Source organism: Vicugna pacos, chromosome 3 (assembly GCF_048564905.1).
Source record: "Vicugna pacos chromosome 3, VicPac4, whole genome shotgun sequence".
NCBI lineage: Eukaryota > Metazoa > Chordata > Mammalia > Artiodactyla > Camelidae > Vicugna > Vicugna pacos.
In genome coordinates, this window is record NC_132989.1 from 84,368,787 (window position 1) to 84,393,974 (window position 25,188).

Here is a 25,188-nt window from a genome sequence, read left to right on the forward strand (position 1 = left end):
TTTCTTTGGGGTCCTGTTCTCTTGTTTCAAACTGATGCATTCTAACCTGCAGTGGATGTTTCACTGCAGCCTGCTCTTACCTCCAGACAGCTTCAAGGACCGGAGAGCAGATGGCTGGCTTGGGGACCCTTTTCCCACCCATCCCTGGGCTGGGCCAGTTCCAGGGCTGTGAACCCAAGAGGCCAGCAAAACAGAGAAAGTCAAAGAGACAAACTGCACTCCACCCCCGGCCCACAGTATACGTCTAACTGATCTCTTTCTGGCCCACCAATTGCCTAATGGCAATCTGGGGACCCCAAAATATAAAGAGTCGGAGCTTTTAAAAATTATTTATTATATAGAACTTTCAGTATGTAAAGTCCATTCTAAGTGCTTTATATGCATTGAAAGTTTAAAGTTACAACAAATTTTTAAGAAATGGGTATTATCATCTCTGCTTTACAGATAAGAAAATATAGGCACTGAGAGTTTCATAACTTGCCGAGGTCACTGGCTGATTGGTGAGGGAGCTGAGGTTCTAACAGAGGCAGTCTGGCCCCAGATTATGTGCTCTTATCACTCACCATGCTGCCTGTCTGGGAAGGCTCCTGCTGGGGGTCCATGCCTGCTGTCCTGGCAGCAGGAGATCTGCGAGCAGGACAGAGTTTCAGCTGGTGCTAATAGGAGACTGGGCTGGGGTATGTGGGAGAAATACTCCTGGGCCACCTCCGCACAAAACAGGAGCTCTGAGAAAACAAAACTAAGAGGTCTGCAAGTCCGCTGGTAATTCAGACCAATGTGGGACAGGCATCTTGCAGATTACCACTGAACCATGGAACAGTATGGAAGCGCCAGGCTGGACCACCAAGACAATGTGGGATACCCTTGGCAAGCAATGTACTGCATCAAGTCATTTGCTCTCATAAAGTGGGGGGGGGAGGGAGAGAAGAAATACTTATGTGTAAATTTGTAACCAACTTTGAAGATGAGTGAGTCATAGAGACTTAGGAATCAAATGGAGGCAAGCAGTGTAGATTAGCATATATCATTGAGGGTCATGACAGAGAAGACATGAAATAGTAAAAGAGGTAACTAAGAAAGTTTATTGAAAGACTATTTGAAATTAACCAACAAGAGATGGTGAAAACTCCCCATCCCCACTCCCCCCCCCCCAAAATCAGGAAAAAGTTCTACATTTAGGAGAGAAGGGGCAAGGAAGGAAGCTGTTACTGGAACCTGCGGAGAGCAAGGCTCTAGCTGTAGTTGTAGCTGTAGGAGAGGGGCCACCTGGCAGGAGCCAAGGCCTTTAGTAAAGGAAAAAAGTCCCTGTTGAAAAGGGAAGTGACCTCTTTCCTTCCTCCTGCCAGTTCTCCCACTGACCAAACCCAATGGGAAGTCAAAGGGCAGGGGACTTGGATGATAAACTTGTTGGAGGCCAGCCTTCAGAGTGGGACCCTGCAGAGCAAAGAATGGATTTGAGAGGCAAGTAGAGAAATATCCAGCATAGGGCTCATCATATGACATTTGGAGGCTCACCCAGGATGTGAGAAGAGGTCTTACTCTCCTCACCCCCATTCTCATCTGATCAGAGCCAACTTCTCTCAATGTGATCACTCTGCTCTGGAGCAGCCCCAGAAGATTCTGTCTGGCTGCAGATGACCTCAGCCTGCTCAGGGTTAGCCGAGGATAACAAGATTGGACCACAACTGACCTCTTGAGTTTCCCTCCCACTCTCCCTCCCCCAGCACTTCAGACCAAATGTGCCCTTGAGATTAGACAATGGCCATTAATGAGAGAGAGAAAGAGAGAGGGAGGGGAGGGAAGAAAGATAATCACCAGTTACCTTCTGCTCATAAAACAGCTATATGGGAAAATACAAAAAAACTGTTAACCAAAATTCTGTTATTTTTATAGCATTTTCCCACCAGATGGAGGAATTCTAGAATTCAGAAACGACAGAAGAGATGTACTGTTTGCAGCCATAGCCTCTGTTCCTTTAAAGTCTGTAAACTAGGAGCTTTACACCTGTTATGTTATTTAATCCTCACCACTCCGCTGTTACTATCCTTGTTACAGAAGTGAGGATACAGAAGCTCACAGAGGTCATTCAGTGGTGAGGCCAGAGTTAAATCACAGCCTTATCCTGGCTGCCCCAAAAGACAGTGATGAGACTTGATTTAAACCCTGGGCTTCCTGGTTACATCACCTCCACTGAAGAGGTCCGTCCCCATTTAAGTTCTCCTTATAGCACTATGTAATAAGAGCACTCTTCCTTTTCGTCTGTTGTGGGTAGCAGTTTAATACTTAGGACTTTAAATGTCATCTAAGCTGAGAGACAGTGAAAATCTGATTTGGGAGGAGGCTAAACCATTTCGTTTTTCAAATAGTTCTTCCAAAATAATTTCTGAATTTCCTCCATTGTCTTCCTTTCCTTTACCATCCTGATGAGAATATTAGTTTGCTGGGGCGACCATAACAGAATAGCATGGGCTGGGAGGCCTAAACAACAGAAATTTATTTTTTCACAGTTCTGAAGACTGGACATCCAACATCAAGGAGCCAGCAGGGCTGGTTTCCTCTGAGGCCTCTCTCCTTGGCTTGCAGACGGCCACCGTCTCGCTGCCTCTTCACGTGGTCTTTCTACTGTGAGCACATGCCTCTGGAGTCTGTGTGTCCTAATCGCCCCTTCTTAAGAGAACAAGAGTCAAACTGGATTAAAGCCCACCCTAGTCCTTTAACTAATTACTTCTTTAAAGGCTCTATCTCCAATTACAGTCACATTATGAGGCACTTGTGGGGTTGGTTAGAGCTTCAACATACGAATTTGTGGGGGACGCAGTTCTGTCTATAACAATGAGTATCCATTGATTAACTCACTCAAACCTTTCTCGGTGGTTCCCAAATCTGATTATTGACCAGAATTTCTTGAACTGCTTATTTAAACTGTAGAAGTTGGGCCTCTCTCCAGAACCAGAGTCAGAAACTCTGAATATAGAGCCCAGGTATTTGTGGTTTTAAAAAAAATCTCCCCAGGGAATTCTGAGGTGGAGCCAGGGTAAAATTTCTAGGGTTAAGTATTCTAGAAATAACACTTACTGTGTTCCAGGTATGCTGTAAATGCTGTATGCATATTAGCTCATTTAATCCTCACACTGAGCTATGAGGTAGGCACTTTTTATTACCCCCATTTTACAGATGAGGACACATAGGCACAGAGAAGTTAAGCCAGTTGCCTGCAGTCACAGAGCTGGTCAGCGGCTGGACTGGGATGTGAATCCAAGCAGTCTCACGGCAGAGTCCTGGCTCCTAACAGTACATTCACCTCTTCTCTCCCATGGATGGAGTGTTGACCTCAGTCAACCAAGTGTGGGGCCCAAGGAGGGGATAAGAACTTGAACATGAAAATCATTGACAGTTGTTTCACACTAATTACTATCATTTCATGCTTAGATATGTGTGTGTTTTAGAAAGAGTAAGCAACGTTGTAAAAGCTGATTACCTCCTGGTATAACCTACACATTTAGAAGGCATGACACATGTACCCAGTGGTGAAGCAATTTGAAAGCACTCTATAAATTTATATAAAATGAATAAAGAATAAGCACTGAAGGACTTTGCTTCTTAAAGTGAACACAAAGGGACACAGATCTGGTGAATAAGATAAGCCTGAGGATTCACTTTCTCCATTCCCCTTGGCGCCTCCAGAACACTAAGACAGGTGGCCTCCTTGCCTGTAGCACTGGCTTCTTTTCCATGGATCTTTTCCTAGATAAATGCAAAGGGCTTATCTTCATTTGGAGGCTTTCAACAGACTGTATTTCTCATGTCATGTTCTCATACAGATTCTATTCTTTTGAGCCACTTCCCCTGTTTTTTCATTACAGGCTCCTGACAGTCCTGGTGCAACAGTCAGACCTGAGCGAGATTAATCACCAGGACAATGAGGTAAGCCTGCCTCTCAAGGAATGGGTGGCCATTGCACATGTGAGGGTGGGAAGAAGGGCTTTTCTGAACCACAAGGATAGGGAGGGAGCAGTTTTGTGCTCCCACGCTGAGAGGGAAGCCTGCATCTCCACTATTAATCCTCAGGCAGAAATTTATCCCACTGTGGGTGTGGGTAGCTTTTAATAGGGAAGGATTTATTGCATTAAGTACTTAAGCATTTATCATACCACTGAAATTTTGTAATTTCCCTTTGGACATTGAGAAATAAATATTGCTCCTTCCTGTCTTCTTGGGAACCAGAAACTTCCATGGCTGCTGATGCTCCCGCTTTGAGTGAAAGATGACAGAGATGATAATTCTAGGCTCCCTGCTCCAGAAGCCACATTATTAAAGCCAATGATCACAACTGCTGTTTCCTTTATGTTGCAAAGACAATCCTGCACGTTTCCAAGAAGACAGCACAGCTCTGTTGAACAAATTTCCTGAGGGAGAGTGGATCAGACCAGGCAGAGCAGCCCCAGAGTAGCTTAGGGTCTTGTGTCTATTTCACTGTTTTAAAAACCAGGTCTGATTTTCATTAGCCAGCCTGATTTCTTTAATAAGCTTCTTACAACTGATTTAAATACCTGGTTTTTAATGGAATTTTGTATAAATGTGAACTTGGTTTGGCTATACTTCACTAAGAATATCCTAGGCCATTCTGATAGCATTGAAAATGCATATGCCTCAAAATGCCAAATAACACTGTTTTCAAGGAGATCAGCTGGCCATAGACAACAAAGTGAGAGGAAGCCCCCTAACCAGAGCTGGGCCCCCTCCCCCATCTTTCTCCTGGGCTGGGACCTTCATGTTTCTTGAGTCTCCTGATCAAAAGTCCTCCTTCCAACGAGCTTGGCATTAATGACCACACCAAAAAGTGCCTACTTCACAGCCTGGGTCAGATGTTGGACACCTCCCTGACTCGGTGGTTACACGCTGCTTTCACTCCCCACACCTTCAGTGGTTTAAAGCAAAACCCCAGATGAGAGAATACTGTACTGTTTTAAACTTCTGCTTTAAAAATGAGAACCAGAGATGAGAAAGCACACACTGATCACTCAGCCCATAGTGTGAAAGCAGGGAACTTGGAGGCTTACAATTGATCCTGTCAGCTGATCATGAACTTCTAGACTTTGGGCAGCTTGCTAACCACTTCTTCCACCTCCAACTCCTGCCGTCACCCCTCAAACTGGAACTTACAAGAAAGGGGGCAAATTCAGTCATTCATACCCTGAAGCTGAATTCCCCTTACAGACATTCAACTCTGTCCACCCCTCAGCGGAATGAACATCCCCCAGCAAAATGATTCCCTGTTTTTCCCCACCCTGGGAGGCCCCTGGTTGGTGGAGACAATGAAAGTAGACAAAAGCCTTTCTTGCAGTGAGAACTATAATACTTTTTGGATAATATGTGGTAAATATTAGAAAAGTCTCTGGTTCCTTCTCATGCAAAGGAAATTCTTCCTGCTCTTACACCAGCATTCTGACCTGTTAGCTTTTTTGAGCAGGAGCCTCAAAAAGGACACTTCCTCCCAGTGTCGCAGCTCCCTATTCGCACTATGTCACATCACAGTATGTCTGAAATCCACCCGAAGCCAACTATTAATGCTTGCCTGTGTTTTTCATTTATGTATATTGCTAGTGTGAGCCAATCCATATAAATTTGCAAAGGCTAGAAACTCTTTGCCATTGGGAAATAAGGACAGTTCTGAAATGGAAAGAACACAGCCCAGTCTTTCTTTTTCATTCATTACCTTGGTGGAGTTCCTGCATTTGGCTTCTCAGTGTTCTGCATAAACCATCACCTACTGTCTCCTCCCTCAATCACTTTTCCAATAAGTTCCAAGCACAATGTCAGCTCCATTACACTTGAGAGAGTAATGGTTAAAGCACACACACCCTACATCTGCTAAATAACAGGAAGCAAAAAACAGCAAAGGCAAAAGAAATCAGGGAAAAGGTAAGCCAGTGCTGGCAAAACATTATGGTTTCCTAATGACAAGGGGAAAGAACAAGACATAACCCCTATATAGTCTGAATTAAATTATTTTTCAAGAATAACTGAAGGACTCCCAAGCTTATCACAATAACGGTTAAAGATTAAAGGATCAACTGATAGAAATCTAACTTCATTAAGAGACATATTCGATTGTAAACTGAAACTGAAAAATGTAGAGGGGGACTGAAGAAAATAAAAAATCTGTTTCTGAAGCCATTGTATTGCACATGTAAAACAAAACGTGGTATGTACCACTTTATATCAGAAAAGTGACTGTCACTTTAGATACTGTCCTGATTTGAGCTCAGTGACTTAAAGTTTTTGTATTAGTTTTTACTTGTATAAGTAATACATGAACACATTTGCTTCTTAAACATTTAAATATTACAAGTAACACTGGGAGTCTTTGATTACTTCCACCCTACCACCTTGCCCCCAGGTAATTGCTGTCTGATTTGTCTCTTTTCTAACCTCGTGTATACACTGTGTGTGTGTGTGTGTGTGTGTATACACATACACACAGATATAGACACTATGTATGTATAACATGAAAGGTATTTCATATTATATATGCTCTGCAGCTTTGTTTTTTCACTCAATAATATGTCTTAGAGCTCTATCCACGTTAATACCTATACATATGGCTCATTCCTTTTAATGGCTTCATAATGTTTCATACTATGAAAATACCTCCTTTTATTTTCTGTTCTCCTATGAATGGATCTTTAGGTTGTCTCCAATTTTTCACCATTATAAACATTACTCTGAAGAGTGTACTTTTATAAACCTCCTTGAGAATTTTATACAAACATTTCTTTAGAAGAAGCCTTGTTAGACAGCGTACATTGTTAGAAAATGTACATTGAGGCAGAGGTGGGGAAGGCTGTTTTCTTTAAATTGAAGTACAGCTGATTTACAATATTATGTTAGTTTCAGGTGTATAGCATAGTTATTCAGTATTTTTGCAGATTATATTCCATTATAGGTTATTACAAGATAATGGGTATAATTCCCTGTGCTATACAGCAGATCCTTGTTGATTATCTATTTTATGTATAGTAGTTTGTATCTATTAATTCCATACCCCAAATTTGTCTCCCTTCCCTTCCCTCTCCCCTTCGGTAGCAACAAGTTTGTTTTCTATATCTGTGAGTCTGTTTCTGTTTTGTATATCCTTCATTTGTATAATTTTTTAGATTCCACATATAAGTGATGTCACATAGTATTTATCTTTCTCTGACTTATTTCACTAAGTACAGCAATCTCTACATCCATCCACATTGCTGCAAATGGCAGTATTTCATTCTTTTTTATGGCTGAGTAATATTCCATCTTCTTTATCCAATCCTCTGTTGAGGGATGGGTTGCTTCCATGTCTTGGCTATTGTAAATAATGCTGCTATGAATATTGGGGTGCACTTATCTTTTCAAATTAGTGTTTTCATTTTTTCTGGATATATACCCAGGAGTGGGATTACTGGACATATGGTAGTTATATTTTTAGTTTTTTAAGGAATCTCTATACTGTTCTCCATGGTGGCTGCACCAATTTACATTCCCACCAACAGTATACAAGGGTTTCCTATTTTTGTTTTTAATATGCATGTTCATCAAAGTGGCTGTATCAATTTATTGCTCCACCCATTGTTATAAAAGGGTGTTTATTATCATTTTCCTGTTGTTGGATTTTCTTGTTGTTGCTTTAATTTGCATTTCCCTAATAGTCAGTGAGATTGAGCATAATTTCATAGGTACGATGGTCATTTTTAGATCTTCTAGGACTTGCCTGCTTAGGTCCTTTGTCTATTCACTAATCTGTTGTGTTACTTGTAATTTTCTTGTGGATTCATAGGAGTTTATTTTACATTCTGAACATTAATCCTTTGTCTGCTGTTAGATTGCAAATATTTTTTCACAGTCTATTGCTTATTTTAGAACTTTTTGTGGTATCTTTTTCTATACAGAAATTTTAAAATACGATGTAATCAAAATGATTATCCTTGTCCATTACTGCTTTTGCTTTTATTATCTTTTAAAAGAAGGCCTTCTTTACCCCCAGGGACATAACCACATTATGCTAAATTTTCTCTTAGTTTGTTACAAGATTTTTTAAGAATATGTGGTTCCATTTCTGAACTCTTTGTTCTCGCTCCAATGATCTGTTTGTTTTTCCTTTTTCATTAGCCACATTGCTTAATTACTTAGAAGCTGTCCACACTACAGGGTTTAACAGTGGGAAAGACAATATGGGTCAGATCATCCTTTGTGTCTTTGTTCTCTGGACCTCAGGGAATCATTGACAAAGTGAGAGGCTTGTCTCTTGCCACTACAGAGAGTTAAAAGTTGCTAGACTCCTGGAACCTAATCTGTCCTGCTCTCATTTTAGCTTTAACAGGAAGAGTGACCCATCAAGGGGGGCTATGAGCTATTGGTACCTGGGTTAGAACTTTGAATGCATTTCTCCAGAAAAGCACTGTTGTGTATGGTGTTTAGGATAGATAGCATTTTTGTTGTTGTTTTTGTTTTTCTACTATAGAGCATTTATTTAGTACAATAGCACTCTTTGTTAAAGATAGATTGTTGATCCTACATTAAATACACATTCTCACATTCTGGTATAAGTAGATTTTTATGAGTGGCCTAACAATCCAAACTTCCAGCACAACAGCACTCTGAGAAAATAAGTTCAAGTTGCAAAAACAGATGTGAACCTTTGGGTATAATTCTTTGCACAAAAATCCACTTATAACATTCCTAAGATATAAGCACAAGTAGAGATTGTGTATTATAAAGGCAAAATCAGTAGAAATAGTCCCTGCCTCTATAAATCTTTTTACTTTACAGTTGGCAAAAGATAAAATAATAAAGCAAAAAAATTTTAATGCACCAGAATTTTTATCCTAAAAGTGAGTACCTTAAAAAATGGAGTAGAATCACTACCACTTAGGGGCCCTCACTTCCTTCTCTCTTCTCTTCTTCTCCCCCCCATAAATTTCTACAGGCAGACCATGTCTTCTTTATCTTTGTATCCTAGAAGCTAGTTCAATAACTTGCACATAGTTGAGTCTCCCCAAAAAAATATGTTTAGATAAATAGAGAATTAAATTTTAAATTCAAGAAAATGTCATGTTATTTTATTTTATTGACTCTTTCTCGCTTTATTTTGTTGATTCAACTCAGTGACCCATTTTATTTATCAGACTTGACTCCAAGTGACTTTTAATTATTTCCAAAATCTACTCTCAAAAAATAAGATTTTACAACATTTGAGATCTTCAGAAATGTACTGTAGACTCTTAAGACAGGACTCCTTGTCCATTTCTATGATATGGACACATCTGGTATGCTGGGGAAGCCAGTGGATTCCGTCTCAGAAAAATGTCTGACATTACATAAAATAAAATGCATAGGATTACCAAAAAACCCAATTATATTGAAAAGCAGATATCAGAATATTTCAAAGAACAAATTTATGATAGTAATATGCAAGCTTTTTTATTAATACATTACTAATCTTTATAATCTATAATTTAAGATTTTTCCCAAATAAATTTGAGAAAATGACTTTCACTGTTGCACTTCTAACATCCAGAGTTTTGTTTTGTTTATTTTTTTAGAATCTTTTAAAGTACATCATTAATTCCAATCTTTTGTAAACAGAAGAGCCTTTATAACTTTTGTGAGGGGTAGTCATATGTGGTTGGGAGATTAATAGTATGTGAATATTAAAATGTCAATGCCAGAGGCAAACTGGACTCCTCTGAAGGATCTAGAATTGTTTTGCTGATCTCTCAGCCACCTGCTGTAGTTCTGTCCCCTAGTGCACGAAGCACCCACCACATCACACATTTCTATCTCTGCCATTCGGTGTCCCCAAGAGCTGGTCTAAAAGTGCAGTTCTGAAACATGAAAAGTGCTAAGCACTTAATCAGATTTCTGGTTCATAAAACACAAAAGTTACAGTGGTTTTGGAAAAAAAGTTCTGAGAAGCTGACAGGACTTTGAAAACCCTTAACTGAAATGTTGGTGGCATAGGCATAAGGCACAGAATTACTCATCTGCACTAGAGCACTGTTACAAAGCAACTCCACCCCACACCCAAGAGTTACCACACGCAGTAGTCCTATCAGCAATCTCGAAATGGATCCTAAGTCAAGCAAAACGTAACAAAACATTCTAGAGAGCTGTGCTCTTAAATGAATGTAAGTTACTGTTCACTCTTGGAGCCAGCACTCCTTATTTTTTTTCAAAAAATGGAATTCTGCTGTCACCAGGGCCATCTGGGTGTTTGTTGCAGCATGTTTGCAGATGACTCCTAGATTTTCAGCCTTTAGATTCTTTGAAGGCCCAACTGAGTCCCTGATGACTCAATGAAAAGCTTGTAGGAAAAGTCACTGCAGTTTGGACACAGGTGGCTGACTTGCATTCCACCAACTCTGGTATTTCATACTCCCCATGAATACTCCCAAGGGGAGTATAAATATAAATATAATTTGGTATATAAAAAGTATAATTAGCAACTCACTAAGTCTTCCTGTGAACATTTTTGAACACCTACTGTGTGCTCAGTGAATAAGCCACAGCCTCTACCTTAGTGTACTACAGCTTAATCTTAATCCCTGGCACAGCTCAGTGCAAACACTAATTGCCTGAAGTCCGCTCTTTAAATGGCCACCAGAGTCTTAACACAACCACAATGTGTTAGATGTTTTAACAGAAGTTGAAGGAAGGAGGAGGCAGTTGTAGGAAGAATGTTCCTAAACAAAGTGTGTTGTGCAATACAAAGAGCTGCACTTGAGCTGATTTTGAAAGTTTTGGTTTTCATATTACTAACCCTAAGAGGATGTGTTTTTGTTTCTCATTAGTCCAATTGAAAAAAAAAAAAAAGCAACAGGAAATTTCCCTTGACCTGACTGAATGTTTGCAACCTGTTTACATTGTAGTATAATTATACTATATATTATATATTATAGTATGTATTATTATTTAGAGAAATAATGGAGTAATTCAAGTCTTGCTTTAGGGCCACTCAGGGGATCAACAGTTATTTATAACACTGATCCCAAATTTCAGGGTAAGGGAGGAGTGGCAGGAGAATGTACATATTTCAATACCATACAAAAATAAATACTTGCCAGCTTTACTTTTATAAGAGGCCTAGAGGTGATACCAAATGAAACAAATAATATAGGGTGGCAACCCTTAGGCTAGTGAGAACTACCATTCTGGAAAATAGAAGTCTACTAGCATGATGTGTGGAAAGAGCATTTTCCTCCAGAGTTGGAAGGAAGGACCTGGATTTGAATCCCAATTTTGCTTGTACCCAGTGGGTGGCCTTAGGAAAATTGTTTAACCTCTGTTTCAGTTTCCTTACCTGTAAAATGGGCCTAAAAATACCTATCCCTTTAGGATTGTTGTAAAGATTCAATGAATTGACATATATAAAGCACTTGGCACCAAGCAGGTATATAAAAAATGGTAGTGCTCTTCCCCAGCCTTTGCCAGTGCAGGAGCTGGGGGGTTTTGGTTGTTACTTTTTGTTTTTGTTTTCTTGGTGGGGCGGGTGGGAGAGGATTGTTGTTTTAAGAAGGTAACTCTTGAAGCCTAGAAACTGTGTTTAGAAGACAGTGTTAACAGTGCATAATCATAGTTTAATTGACAGCCACATTTTCACGCTGAATTCTCACATTGCTTGCTAAATCTGTATCTCTGCATGTAGTGATTGCCATCTACCTCATTTGGAGCACTCATCAAGAATTTCAGCAGGTTTCAATTGAAGAGTTAGTAACAATGATCATATCAGACAAGTTCATTTTCCATAAAGAAGTCGTTTTCTACCTTTCTTTCTTGTGTGTATGATTTTAAACAGCAAAGCCAAATTTTACCAAAGCAAAAAATTCAAGAACAGTAAGAAATCCCTCATTCATTTAATAAGCATTTACTTAGCATCTACAGTGTACCTCGCACTGTTCTAGGCTCTAAGGATTCAGGCAAGAAGACAAAGACCCTGCCTTCATGAAGCTTACACTCCAGTGACTTCAAAATTGTCTCTGATGTCTTTATCCCTGGAGGCTGGTGCCACTTCATGATGAAGCCAATGATTCAGAAGCAAGGGGACTCAGCACTGGGAAAGAGGCAATCCATGCACAATAAAAAGAATCTGATTCCCTGGAGTCCAGATTCTAATCCCAGTAGGGCAAATTAAAAATGGAGAGGACCTACAGAAATACACTGAGCTATTCTAAATCCTGAGTAAATATTCAGCTGTTGGAATAAGAACAAGAATTTCCACTGCTTTTAGACCAGCATTCTTTTCCATATGGAACCAATTTCTTGAACATTTTTAAGTGTATCTTGGGAGACTCAGTGTTACGTGACATTTGAAACTTGAAACTTGAAAGCAGACTATAATGTCATGATTTAGAATATGGAACTGGTGCAGGGGATTTAACATTCTAAAGCTCACTGCCCCACAAACCTCAAACCTTAGATTCAGTTTTGTGCTCATTCACAGACTTGTGAACTTCCCTAGAGCTCAGCTTCCTCTTCCATGTAATGAAATGGCACCTGTCAGAGTTGGCTAACTGCAACAGCAACAACTCAGAATCTCAGTGGCCTGACACAACAGAAGCCAACTTCCTGCTTTCTTCATAGTCCAATGCTGGTTGACAAGGTGGCCCTGTTCTATCTTATCATCCAGGATCTTGGGCTTTTTAATCACATGATTCCAGCACCTTCTTGAGCCTTGTCCTCTATATTCAGTTGTCAGATGAGGAAAGAGAATATTTGGATACTTGGAAGACTACATAGGTTTTGTTTTCTAGGCAGGCCTGGGTAGGGAGGGGACTTCCATCCTTCTAACCCTTCTGCTCATACTGCAATGTGGTCAGGACTCAATCTCGCAGCCACATCTCTGCTGGGAGGCTGGGGAATGCAGACTGACTCTGTGCCTGGAGGAAGAAGAAACAGTTTGGTAAGCACGAAGCAGACTTCGCCACAATACTTAATTCAAAAAGCTGTTTGGAGGATTACATGAGATAATATGCATAAGAACTCATAAAGATCTCTGGAGTAGTGTTAGCTCTGCACTCCTAGCTAGTCTGGGGCCCATCCCCTCCACTCAGCTCATCTTGGATGGGCAGGGAAGACTAAGGTAGTGACTCTATGTTATCTGCAGAAATGACACCAAAAAAAGAGTCAGAGCAACTCATATCTTTTGCTCCTTTTACCAGGTATCTTAACCTAGAGTCATTTTAGACATATTTCATGTAATTGAGAGCCATAAGCAAGGAGAAGAGGCCATCCTTTCATAACATGCTTCCAAAGAATATTAGTCCTCTTTGGCAAACATTTCCCAGCAAACGCTTGTTTAATTACTAAATGATGCCTAGAATGTGTGACTTCAAGCTCTGAAAGAAGGTGAGATTCACCAGATTCACTCATCCACATCTGTTCTCCAAGCTGCCACAGAGTGATTTCTTCTAAACAGTGTAAATAAGATCATGTCAACATCGCTTAACATTCTTCACTGTCCTTCCATTGACTTTAGAATAAAATCCAAATGCCTTATGCAGGGTCGGTATCCCCCATCCCACACTCCCAGGATCAGCCCTGCCTCCTTCTCCAACCTCATCTCACAGGGCTCACCTCCTCTCCCTCTCCATCCATCCGTCCATCCATCCATCCATCCATTCAACAGCTGCTTATCTAGGCCCGGTTCTAGTCACTGGGGACGCTGCAGTAGAACAGTGTCCCTGCCCCGGTGATGGGAGATGGCATCCTAGCATGACTCTGTCACAGTGCCTGCCCCTGTGAGTTGTTGCTCGCTGGTCTCTTCCCCTAGCCCAGCTCACAGAGGCTCTCGTAGAACAGTTTCGCCCCCTGTGGTTACTCTATCACAGCACTCTGAATGTGTTCATTACAGCATTCAACCATCTGGAAAATCCTTCTGCTTGTTTGCCTGCATTTACTGTGTCTTCCTCTGCCACAGAGTAATTCCCATGAGGACAAGGATCTTGTTTATCTTAGTCACCATAGTGTCCTTAACACCTGTTTGCGTGGCACAGAGCAGAAGCTCAATGCATCTCTGCTGAATGAATGGCTTAAGGAGCGAGTGAACTGACAGGCTGCAGCCAGTGCATCTGGTGATGCCTCAGGCCTGAGGAGAAAGTGTGTGCTCCACCTTCCTTCCTGATAGCCCGCGCTCATCTCTGCCCCTCTGATTGTGATTTTGTAGGGAATGACACCACTCCACTGGGCAGCTTTCCACAACCGGCCTCTGCATACCCAAATGCTGCTGAAGAAGGGAGCAGACCCCACTCTTGTGGATAAAGATTTTAAAACGGCTCTCCACTGGGCAGTCCAGGTGAGAAATTAGCCAGTGGACTTGTCTCAAGTATAAATGGTGTAAAGTGATGTTAACAATTCTGAGTATGTCAGACCTGAAAGATTTTCAAAGGTACAGCCCCAGCACTGATATCAACTTTATATGTATGACAGAGCACGTGAGATACACGCTGCCCTCCTCCCCTCCATTCACATCCACGGGGGCAGCAGCAAACCCGTCACTTGGGAGGATTTGGGTACATCAGTTATGAGGTAAAGAGGGGGAGAAGTTATAGAATATCAGACAGAGCCCACCTGGCTGTTACACACACACACACACACACACGCACACCCTTCTCTCTCTCATTCTCTCTCTCAATCTCAATGGTTGCTACTGGCTCACAGTAAACCAGGATAAACCTTCAAAGAATTACTTGGAAAATCCCTTCAAAGTGTTTGGACCATGACTCTCTTCTTGCTTCCAAATCCTCCAAAGCAGAGTAAATCCAGGTGACCCTGAGTCGTGAACAATGAAAATCGTGGCGCGTGACCCTACCTCACTATCCGAAAAGGGCGTCTGTATCAGTGCACAGGACCAGAGAAATCATAAATCTAGTCCAAAGAGGGGTAAACTGAGACAAAGGTGAAAGGATGACCATAGCATAGGGAAATCATTCAAAGGAAATGATTAACTAGGTGTTATGATCTATTCTGTCCTTCAGAGGAGAGCAGGCCCATTGCATCCTTTCAACGAACTTGGTAGCCCATTCTGCTTTTTGATGCCTAACATAGACACCTGCACTGTTTATTTCCATCATCCCAATGAGGGCACCCTTGCTGAACTGCTGCCATGACCCCTGTGATTCTGCCTGCCCTGCAGCGGTTTCACCCAGGCGTTTTCACGTGCCACACACAGCAGAGATGGGCACCTGGCACTTTCAGGGTTGACATTTGTGTCTGAGTTAAGGGGAAAACAGAAGTGATTTAGAAACTACTCTGTTTTTGTTCCTCCAATCTTGGCTTCAGTTACTTTGTAGCAGGGCCAGCCCTGGGCAAAGCTTGTTTTTGCCATCCCCACCTGCCCTGAGTATCCTCCTACACACTTTCAGTATCTAATCACCTGCCCTGTCCCCCTCACGCCACTCTCTGCCCAGAGTCCAGTCCTCTGGCTGGTCAGGGGTCACCACTGTAGCAGTGGCCGCAGGGCAACCCGGCTGGGCCACCAAGAAGCATCCCATGTGTGTTCTCAGCTGAGGTGAGAGTGGTATCAGAATCCAACATTTTCTGTGTATTCATTCCCATCATCCGTTTTCTGATTCCATAGATCTGGGGTGGGGCTCATGTATGTGCATTTTGAAAACTCTCCCCAGGGTATTCTGACCAACATGCCTCCTCTGCTCCCCCTTTCTCCACCACACCCCCAGTTTAGAGCTGCTTCTTGGGACATGGCCTTGCAATAGAATCAGTAGCAGTGCTTGTAAAACAACAGATTCCCAGATCTCACTTCTGATTTGGGATCTTTGTGAGTGGGAAGCCCTGTTTTTATCCTCCAAGAAGCAATTTGGCAAAATCAAAAGAACAGTGTGCTCAGTTGAGAAGATGTGAGTTTGCACTGACAGACCTGGCTTTGTTCTGAGAAAGGTCACTGATATACTTGGCTTAACTATTTGTGTATCTTTGGGGTATGAGGGAGACTGTGCACATGACAGCGATATGTATACATTTCCCGTTCCTCCGGGAGACTGTGATGTCCAGCTGGGGTTGAAAACCACTGTGATAAATGAATTCGTATTAATGGGTGCTGAAACCTTAGCTACTCCCACCTTAGATATTTGCATTTTGACCATGATTTTGTAAAAGCATATGCCTCACTCATTTATTTACTCGATCACTTAATAAATATTTGGTGAGACCTACTGTACATCTGGCATTGGGGGGTAAAAAGGTTAACAAGACAGGTCCGTTTTAGAACCCCTACAACTGTATGTAATATTACGTGTGTGGGCATGTGAGTATGTTAGCATACATTTTTCTGAGGAAGGAGTCCACAATTTTTTCAATTTTTCAGTAAGGATCCATAACTACCCCCACCCCCACCAAAGGTTAAGAATATACTCTGGAGGAACCATGCACCCTCTCCCTCCCTGTGGTTAGCAGTAAAACTCAGAAGTGATATGTCCTGCCCTTTACCCTGCAGAGAAGACTGAGGGTAATTCCAAATGTCAGCTGAAACCATGATTACACTTGCCTCCTTGGGCCTCCGTGTTCATTTTTAACACAAGGTCAGCATTGTGCTCCTCTTACAGTTTTTCCACATAAATGACTCCATTTCCCGTTGTCATTTATTCCTTTCGCTGAACTCCCGGCTTTTCTTTTGGACCATATGAGACCATGTTTAAAGCTGCAGCACTTTGAAATAGTAAAGCCTCTCTATGTGACACAGATAACCAAAGCAGGAAAGATTTGAAATCTTGGGCCCACAAAGTAAACCAAGTTGGACTTCTGCGCCCATTTCTTGGGTCCCTTGGTAGCTGGTGGTGCCCTCCTGTGGGCCCATTGCCCTCATTCACCTCCCGCATATGCCTAGGAGTCCTCAGTCCGCTATCACTGTCCCTGTCTCCATCCAGTCTCCCTTGATGGAATCTCATCCCTTTGGGGCATGTGCTTGCCTATCTGTGATGACACTAGCTTATCAGGAGTCTACACAGATATCTCTTGACCTCATCTCCCTCTCACTCCTCAGTGCCGCAGAAGTTTAGTCATTAATCTTTATCTCACCTATCATTCTACTCAGAATATTCTCAGGTCAATAAATGCAGCTCTGACCTCTCTCTTGAACTTTAGAGTCACATTTCCAGCTGCACTGGGCATCTGCCCATAGTTTCTCATGGACGCTTCAAACTCAACATGGTCAAACTGAATCCATGGTCTCCCCTTCCATCACACTCCCATCCTCCTAGCAGCCCAAGCCAAAGTTGTCCACGTGGTCCATGAACACTCCTTCTTTATCATCTTTCACATCCAGTTGGTTGTCAAGACCTCTCAGTTCTACTTCCTCAGGTCTCACATCTCTGTCACCTCCTTTCTATCCCTGCTCTATAGATCAGGGTCCCACAGGAAGCAGCCCACTCAGATGGGATTAATTGAGCAGAAATTCATAAAGAGGCTATTTACACACAACAGCAGGTTGCCATTAGGGCATCTGGGCCTAAAAGGACATGGAAGGGGAGTGGTTACCAAGATATAGCAAAAGCTATAGCTGTAGGAGAAGGCTTGAGGCAGAAACGGAAGCCTTTGATAGAATAACAAAACTGTAGCCAAGCAGGGAGAGAATGGAAAGATAAATACCTCACTCTTTCCTCCTTCATCTATCTTCTGTCAGTGCCACTCGCTGACCAAACCCAACTAGAAACCAAAGAGCAAGGAAGCCCATTGGATGCAATTCATACATACTAAAGGGTAGAGAGCAAGATGAAAAAAGACAGAGTAGACCTGGAGGAACAAATGGAGACAATTTAGCACACCTACCATCACTTCCTTAGATCAAGTTTCCCGATCTCTCTCACCTGAACAGTTTCAGTATCTGTATTCCTACTTTCAGCCCTTTCCTTCTCCCATCTGTTCTCACATTGCCAAGTGCTCTTTCTACAAATCACAAAGGAATGTACTAACATAACTGTTTCTACACCAAAACAGCTATGGTCACTGTTGGTCCTTGGCTCAGAAACCTTCAAAGAGTGCCATTGTGTGGTAAAGAACAAACTCCTTGGATTTCCACTTACTGCTGTGAATGCCTTCTCCCCACCCCACCCCACCCCCCTGCCCTTTCCTCTTCAGCTCGTATAGGCTGTACTCCAGTCATGAGAGAATATTAATAATCTCAGTATCTCATAGACATTCATTCTGTCTTCCCCTTTGTCATGTTCTTCCCTTTTGGTGAAATATTTCTTTCTCCCTACATTCCCCACATCATCCCTTCTAACTGCAGAATTTCTACTTATTCTTCCTTATTTCTCAAGGCCCAACTAAGTTCACCCTCTTTGTTGAGCTCCCTTTCAGAATTTTCCCTCCATGTTGTCCATCTAGCACTTCCTTACTTCTATTACTAGTGTTACAATCAGCGAGGTGCCTGTGTCTCCTCTTCTAGACTGTGCACTTAAGGGCAATGTGCCTTATGCATCCAGATGTCTCTCAAGACCCAGAACAGATCTTTGTGAATCTTAGGTTATTAGAAAAGTATTCACTGAAATCACTTCAATAAACTTACCCATCTCAAGCCAATGAGATTAATGCCTTATTGGGTTCTTTCTGTGAAATACTGTTTTCAGCTTAACCAAGTTTTCCAGAAATGTAATACCTTAATATCAGGGAGTTTTTCCTAATGATAGGAATTCTAAGATAGATATGATGGCAGGTCAGTGAGAGGTGCAAGGATCTGCCCCGCAAATCTCACCACTAGCTCCTTCCTAATCCTAGAAGTTGCATTTATTTAGACTTTTCCTTAGCAGTACTCTTCTTTCAGTACACTTTTCAAGGGAAGGTAGAAAGAAAAGAACTGCACTGATATAAAAACAACTATGTCATGTTTGTTCATTCAGTATGTGGTTGTGTGGTTAAAGAAAGCACACACCCTTGGAGCTCTTGAATATACCATCAAGACCTTAGTGCCTGAGACTGGGTTGGTCCAGCGTGGAGTCGTCCTCCTCCCTGTGGTGGCCAAGATCTGTGATCAACTGTTTGAATTGTGTCGAAATCTTATAAATATACTTTAACTCTAAATATATTTAGTATGCCAAAGGGTAAATATAAATGTCATATACCAGTGAATCCAGTTCATAAGATGAAAGAGCCTTAGAGCTGGAAGGAACCACACAAATCATTTAGTCCAACCCCTCAGTCCACAGTTGGCAAAACTCGTGCACTGGGAGGTTGTCATCGCCAAAGCACACCCCAGACCCACGCGGGTACCCAGGCCCTCCCAGTGCTTGATAAGAGGCTATCTACAAAGCCACATAAGCCCAGAGTAAACAAAGAGAAAGTTTGCGAAATCAACCCCATTACCCTGGGAGCAGAGACTGACCTACGTTAAAGTGGCCTGCATGTGTGAGCTCCCCAGTGCTCGACTGTAGAGAGGAAAGGGATGAAGTAGAAAGAGAAAAAACAGGGTCTTGCCTCAGAGTAAATACAAATAAAGAAAAAAGTGAAAGGAGGGAGATAATGAGAAAAAGTGAAGCTAAAAAGGATGGGTAAATTCTAATCTGCTTGGCTTTGCCCATTGTTTGTCAGCCTTGTTTTACTAATTTGCTTATTTGTGCATTGTTCAGCAAGTATTTGCTATGAGTTACTCTTTTCTAAGCTCCATTTCAGCATAAAAATTCCCAGTCACAGATGTGGCAAGGACAATGCAGAGATACCCTGGAGACTGTCACCTTGCCAAACAGCTAGAAGCAGGAGCTAGCCACTTTCTACATACTAACACAGCAAGGAAGGTTTTTGTGGGGTTTTCCCCCATATTAATCATTAGAGCACCTGTGAAATGAAGCAGTTCAGCAGCTGAGGATCCCCATGCCTCACTGCCTCTCCCCTGCCATTTCTCCCATCTTCCAAAGCTCTCCAGGGTAGTCAGTCCCCAGCTTTGGGATACAGCAGCCTCTGGAGCCAGGCCAAGCAGAAACCCTGGGTCCAAAGAGGCTAACCAAGAAGATGGTCCCAATTCTAAGCCAGGATATGGGGGCATCTTTCTCCTCTAGCTAGCCCCAAACCCTCAACTCTCAAATGTTCACACTGTATAAACTAGTAGATCTTCCCCTCCAGCTCCATTCCAGTCTAAGATATCTGGCTCCAGCTAAACTTATTGACCAGTGTCTTCTCACAGCACAAAACCACCCACCCCTTTAAAGGGGCCTTGTGGCCTAAAACCATAGCCTCTGCTCTGTATAGTCACCATCATGGGACAAGTGATAGAAAGAGACCCACTACTTCCAAGAGAAGGAAGGAGTTTGGAGTTCCCTTACCGAAGAAGTCACCATATAACTAATTTCCCCCAACATGTTAACAAATAAACAACTAGTCTTAAAGCTCCCACTAAGACTCCTTTGAAGGTCACTTAGAATAAAAAGGGTCTACAATCAGGATATTGGAATCTTGTTTTTTTATCAGTCTGCCTATAGCAAAATTACTCTACATTCATTCAACTTTCTTCTTGGCAAGGCTTATGTACTCCCTTCCTTCATGAGACAGAAAGAAAATGACTAGGATCAGCAGTTCCCAGCAGCGTTCAGAGTACACGAAGGCAACTTGAAGGATTACCCATGGACAAAAACTACACAAATACATCAAAAATAAAATCTACAATCTCATCTGGCCACCCAGTGCAGAATTCTAGAGCTCCATGAGAATAAGATCTGTACAATAATCTTCCCCTATTGAATGGTGTTCCCACCAAACAGAATCCCAGTCTCCGTTCTTCCTAAGGGCCCTCTGGGCACCATCTCATTTCTTCTGTTCTGGTGCTTCTTGGTTTCTGTGACCAAGGCTTCCCAGGCTTGGAACCTACCTTTGACTGACACTCAGCCCAGCTTGCCAAGAAAGGAATGCTGTTACCAGGAGACCACTGAGCCAGGGCCTCAGCTCACAGACTAGTACTCTCCAGGGCTCTCTCAAATTCTTACAAGAGTGCACCATGGCAGCCCTCCTAGGAGAGGCTTTTGAAGCGCCTAATGTTGAAAGAAGTTCTCAGTTGGAAAGGTTCACTTCTTTGCTACTGATGCTGTCGATCTAAACAGCAGTTTTCACTTGAAACTCCCCTAGTATGAACATGCAGGATCAAATAAATAGACCATTTCTTTTATCAAAGACGAAGTGGTGTAGTAAGGAAGTGCAAGGGTTCTGCAGGCAGTCCATCCTGGCTTTGGCACCTCTTGACCATGACCTTGGGCAACTTAATCCCTATGTGCCTCCAATTTCTCCCCTACAGTATAGAGATGATAAGAGTATCAATCTCATGGGGTTATTTTCAGGATTAAATGAGTTAGTACATGGAGATGCTTAGACCAGTGCTGGGCATAGATAGTTCACTCAGTGAACATCGCCATCACCATTGTTCCTGGGAGGATATGCTTATAAAGAAAAAGAAAATATAGCGATAATGTTACGAGTGTCAGGTTTAGAGGCACAGGAATTGTCAGGAAGATCCCAAAAAGGTGTTTTGGAGAAAAAATGTTAAGAGGTGGAAGTTCTCTTATCCAAAGAAGCCCCATGTAACACTCCAGCTCCCAAGGAAACTGGTGCCTAGGGACGGTCTGGTCAGGATCTTAGAAGAGGCCGATTTGGATGTGCTGGGCAGCAGCCTGGCTCAGTTTGCTGCTTCCAAAATTGCTCCTCCTTGTGTCAGGCGAGGAGGGAGAAGAGAGAGTGTGAGCAGTGGGTTTTGTTTTTTCCTTCTGTGCTTGATGCTCCCTCTTATACAGAGGGAGAACCGTGACAGAGTGTTTTGCTGTTTGAATCACTTTGGCAACCTGAATTCCTTTGCTCTTCTAGGAAATTGTAAACAAAATAAATTCATTGAGTGGACATTATTTTTTTACTTCTGTTTTCCCTCTCCAATGGCTAGTACTTCTTAAAAGGGGAGAGGGGTCTCTTGATTGTTTTATTTTTTTTTATTGAAGTATAGTCAGTTTACAATGCTGTGTCAATTCCTGGTTACAGCATAATATAGTTCAGTCTTGATTGTTTTAAATTTTCATGTTTCAGACCCCTTCAAAATATGTTGAAGTAAAATCAAGTAAAAGAATCTTAGCAAAGTTGATAAAGCAGGCATGAAAGTTTAGATACGGTCACTGTAACCACCTTCTGATGACAAGCATGCTATAGAACTTAACTCACTGATCCAAAAGATTTGAAAGTTATTGTGAGACAAAGGAGGATGGAAGGAGAAATAGGATGTAAGACAGAAAGTGAGAGGGAGAGAAAGAAAAAGGTTGAAGTCAGGGACCACCTATGGGCCTGCCACCAGTACAGCCACAGCGGGCCCCACACTCAGAAGGGAGCTCTGTGCTTGGGGCACGATGCTCTTTGGCCATTGGAAAATTCTCAATAACTCTATCTTTGAATTTGTGTTCTGTAAGTTAAGTCTGATAGGACAGTAGGTGAGCCTTGGCTCACATGGTCCCACTTCCCTGCCACCCTGGGTCAGATGCTCAGGCCCCAGCTCCGCAGTCCTCTGGCAGGGTTTGGGCACAGACTCAGAGAGGGTCAGGATCAAGTACATGCCAAGTTGCAAGATGGGGCCCCAGGTACCTGGGAGGGTTCACACTCTCTGTGTGAATCCCCAGCCTACGGGAGTGTGACACTAAAGAGCAAATAAAAATCATGACAGTCAAGAGAGACACCATAGAAGAAAGGAATACACTATTTCCCTGCTGAGTGAGCAGCAGTTCCACATTTTAATTTTCGCCTGGACTCCACAAATTATATAGCTGGCCTGGTTATAGCATTTAAAATCTACTCAGTGCTTTTCCTGGGGCTCAAAGTTGAGAGCTTTGAGTGCCCCGGGCATTTTGTCCCGCAAGAGGTTTCAGAACTGGTACCAGCTGCTGTCCCCGATACAGTGGAAGTACACGGGAAGTTTCACGGTGTAGTGGTTCTCTGTGAAGCCAAGCTGAGTAACATCCGGAAAGTCAGTGGCGGATGCAAACAGAGAGGGGAGGGGAAGGAAGAGGACAATTGAAAACCAGTGAGTGCTGTTCCACAGAATTGTGCAAACTGACTCAGAGGTTCTAAACACAACTCTGGAGTCAAGTAAACTGGGATCATAAAATGGGAAGAATGCCAAAGGAAATTTAATATAGGGACATTTATTATGAGGTGGCTGTTGAACAGCATTTGGAATGCATTAAAATTGCAATTTTTAAAAATACAACTCTCTTTTTTTGCCCAGGGTCCCTGAGCCTGGCATGTGGCCTGGCTCCTGGCTCCTGGCTCCCAGGACTACAGTGTCTCTCTCTCATTTCTTTATCCTGCTCCTCACGCCTCCTAGGGACCCCCATTCTACCCATAAGATTGGTGCATGGAGTTACAGGGTCTCTGTGGATTCATTGAGAAAAGGAAGATGCTGATGAATATATTTGGACTGTTTTATAATCTTTCCACAGATATCAGGAGAAATCTGTAGGATAAGACTTTCCATTTGTGTGAGATAAAACTAGAATTTATTTTATTGGCCATTAAGGACTCTTTGTCATGTTAAATTGCAAATGCTTACACAGTGTTTTTTTCTGTTTTTCAGTCGAATGAAAAGGTAACATGCACAGCATTTATTTACTCATTTGTTCGAGCTGAAGGGATGTAGGATACTCTCAAGGAATAGCTAGTGGCTCTTAGGGCTGGGTACTAAGAAGAGTATAGAATAGCCTCCTTTCAAAGATAAGATAAAAAGCTTATTGTAGACTGACACAGAATGAGGGACCCAGTTTAGGTGGTTGCCTGAAGTTCTTTCCTTCTCATACTTGTTTTATTTCTTTATTGATTGGCTACTAAATTATGATCCACTTCCTTTCACAAAGAATTTTGGCAATTAAATTACATGCAGTTTATAGCAATTTGACCATTACTAGACCATTTTGGTCATCATTATGCCACCAGTCAGTACTCATCATCATCATTTTGTTAACCTTAAAATTAACACCGCCAGTTTCTCAGGGGTCAACATCTACAGCAAGTGGGGAAGCAAAATGAATAGGTTTAATGAGAAAGTTGTCTAGGAGGTCCACCCATCATGCTAGCTCTGATGCAGGCCAATTATACCTGTATTTAAGTCCTCCTTAGTTCACTACTTATGGAAGACAGTTTAGCTCTTATGGGAGATAAAAATCCCTGCAGTGACTTGAGACAAATGGAAATTTGTTGGTGGGTTTGATAAAGTGTATTTTCTTTTTTTGTTGTTGTTTTGAATTTTTTACTTTGAATTTTTATCTTAAGATGCATAGATGGATTGTACATAATGAGCTTTCTTTGACTCTGTTTTCCAGAGTGGAAATAGAATTCTGTGTTCCATCATTCTGAGCCATCACCAGGGTCCATCCATAATCAACTGTGATGATGAGAGTGGGAAGACGTGCGTGCACATCGCTGCAGCAGCAGGCTTCAGCGACATCATCGGCGAGCTGGCGAGAGTCCCTGAGTGCAACCTGCAGGCTCTGGATGTGGACGACAGGTATCCATGGCAACTCAGAAAGGGCTGGCAAATACCAGTCATCTTTTCTAAATTTTAACCTCAAAATAAATAACATGTTTAAGGAGTTATCCTATGTGACCAGATCCTATTGCCAGTAATATTTATATATGTGCTTGTGACAATAAACCCTGCTCTATTTTAGTCAGGGCAGGAAAAATCATTGTTATGGAGAGAAACACTGTGACTGTACAGTGTTATCAGACTTTCCACTTTTTACTAAACATTCTCAGTGTTCTCAGAAAGCTTTCTGTATATGGCTTCCTGCTATATTCGCTTTTTGTTCTTAACAGTAAGTCTTATTTTTTTTTCCTTCATTCCTGGATTATGTCGTAAAGTCAACAAGCTCTTGTTATCCAGAGAAGAGCATAATGGAGGGTTTGTATTCAGAACTAGATGTGACCTTATCATAGTTTTGTTTTGATTTTCTTCAATCATTAAAGATGTATTGATGTAGAAAAGGAAACTGAGTCGAGAAAAGTAAAGAGACTTACCTCAGAGGTAGTTAACAACTAAATGAAAACCTGGACCCTTGTGTTCCAGACATAGAGCCATTCACCTATGATGCCTTTCACCCATAATCTACTATTACAGCTTTTCAACTACAATGTTTATCTAATCTTTGTTTCAGTTAGGCATAGATTCAATGAAAATACAAGAATAATGGAAAT

The 25,188-nt window shown here is 42.0% G+C and overlaps 1 protein-coding gene across 7 annotated transcripts in view; it reads left to right on the forward strand.

Annotated features, from left to right (window-relative positions):
* Positions 1 to 25,188, forward strand: part of ANKRD55 (ankyrin repeat domain 55) — an 80,800-nt gene that overhangs the window by 39,171 nt on the left and 16,441 nt on the right. For 5 of the 7 annotated variants that reach the window (XM_072958657.1, XM_072958656.1, XM_072958661.1 and 2 more), the window contains 4 exons: positions 2,508 to 2,624; positions 3,864 to 3,924; positions 14,198 to 14,326; positions 24,315 to 24,499. In XM_072958657.1, coding sequence (XP_072814758.1) covers positions 2,508 to 2,624; positions 3,864 to 3,924; positions 14,198 to 14,326; positions 24,315 to 24,499 — 492 coding nt within the window. The remainder of the gene's footprint in view (positions 1 to 2,507; positions 2,625 to 3,863; positions 3,925 to 14,197; positions 14,327 to 24,314; positions 24,500 to 25,188) is intronic. The other 2 variants (XM_031675874.2, XM_072958660.1) reach the window with 1 other exon arrangement.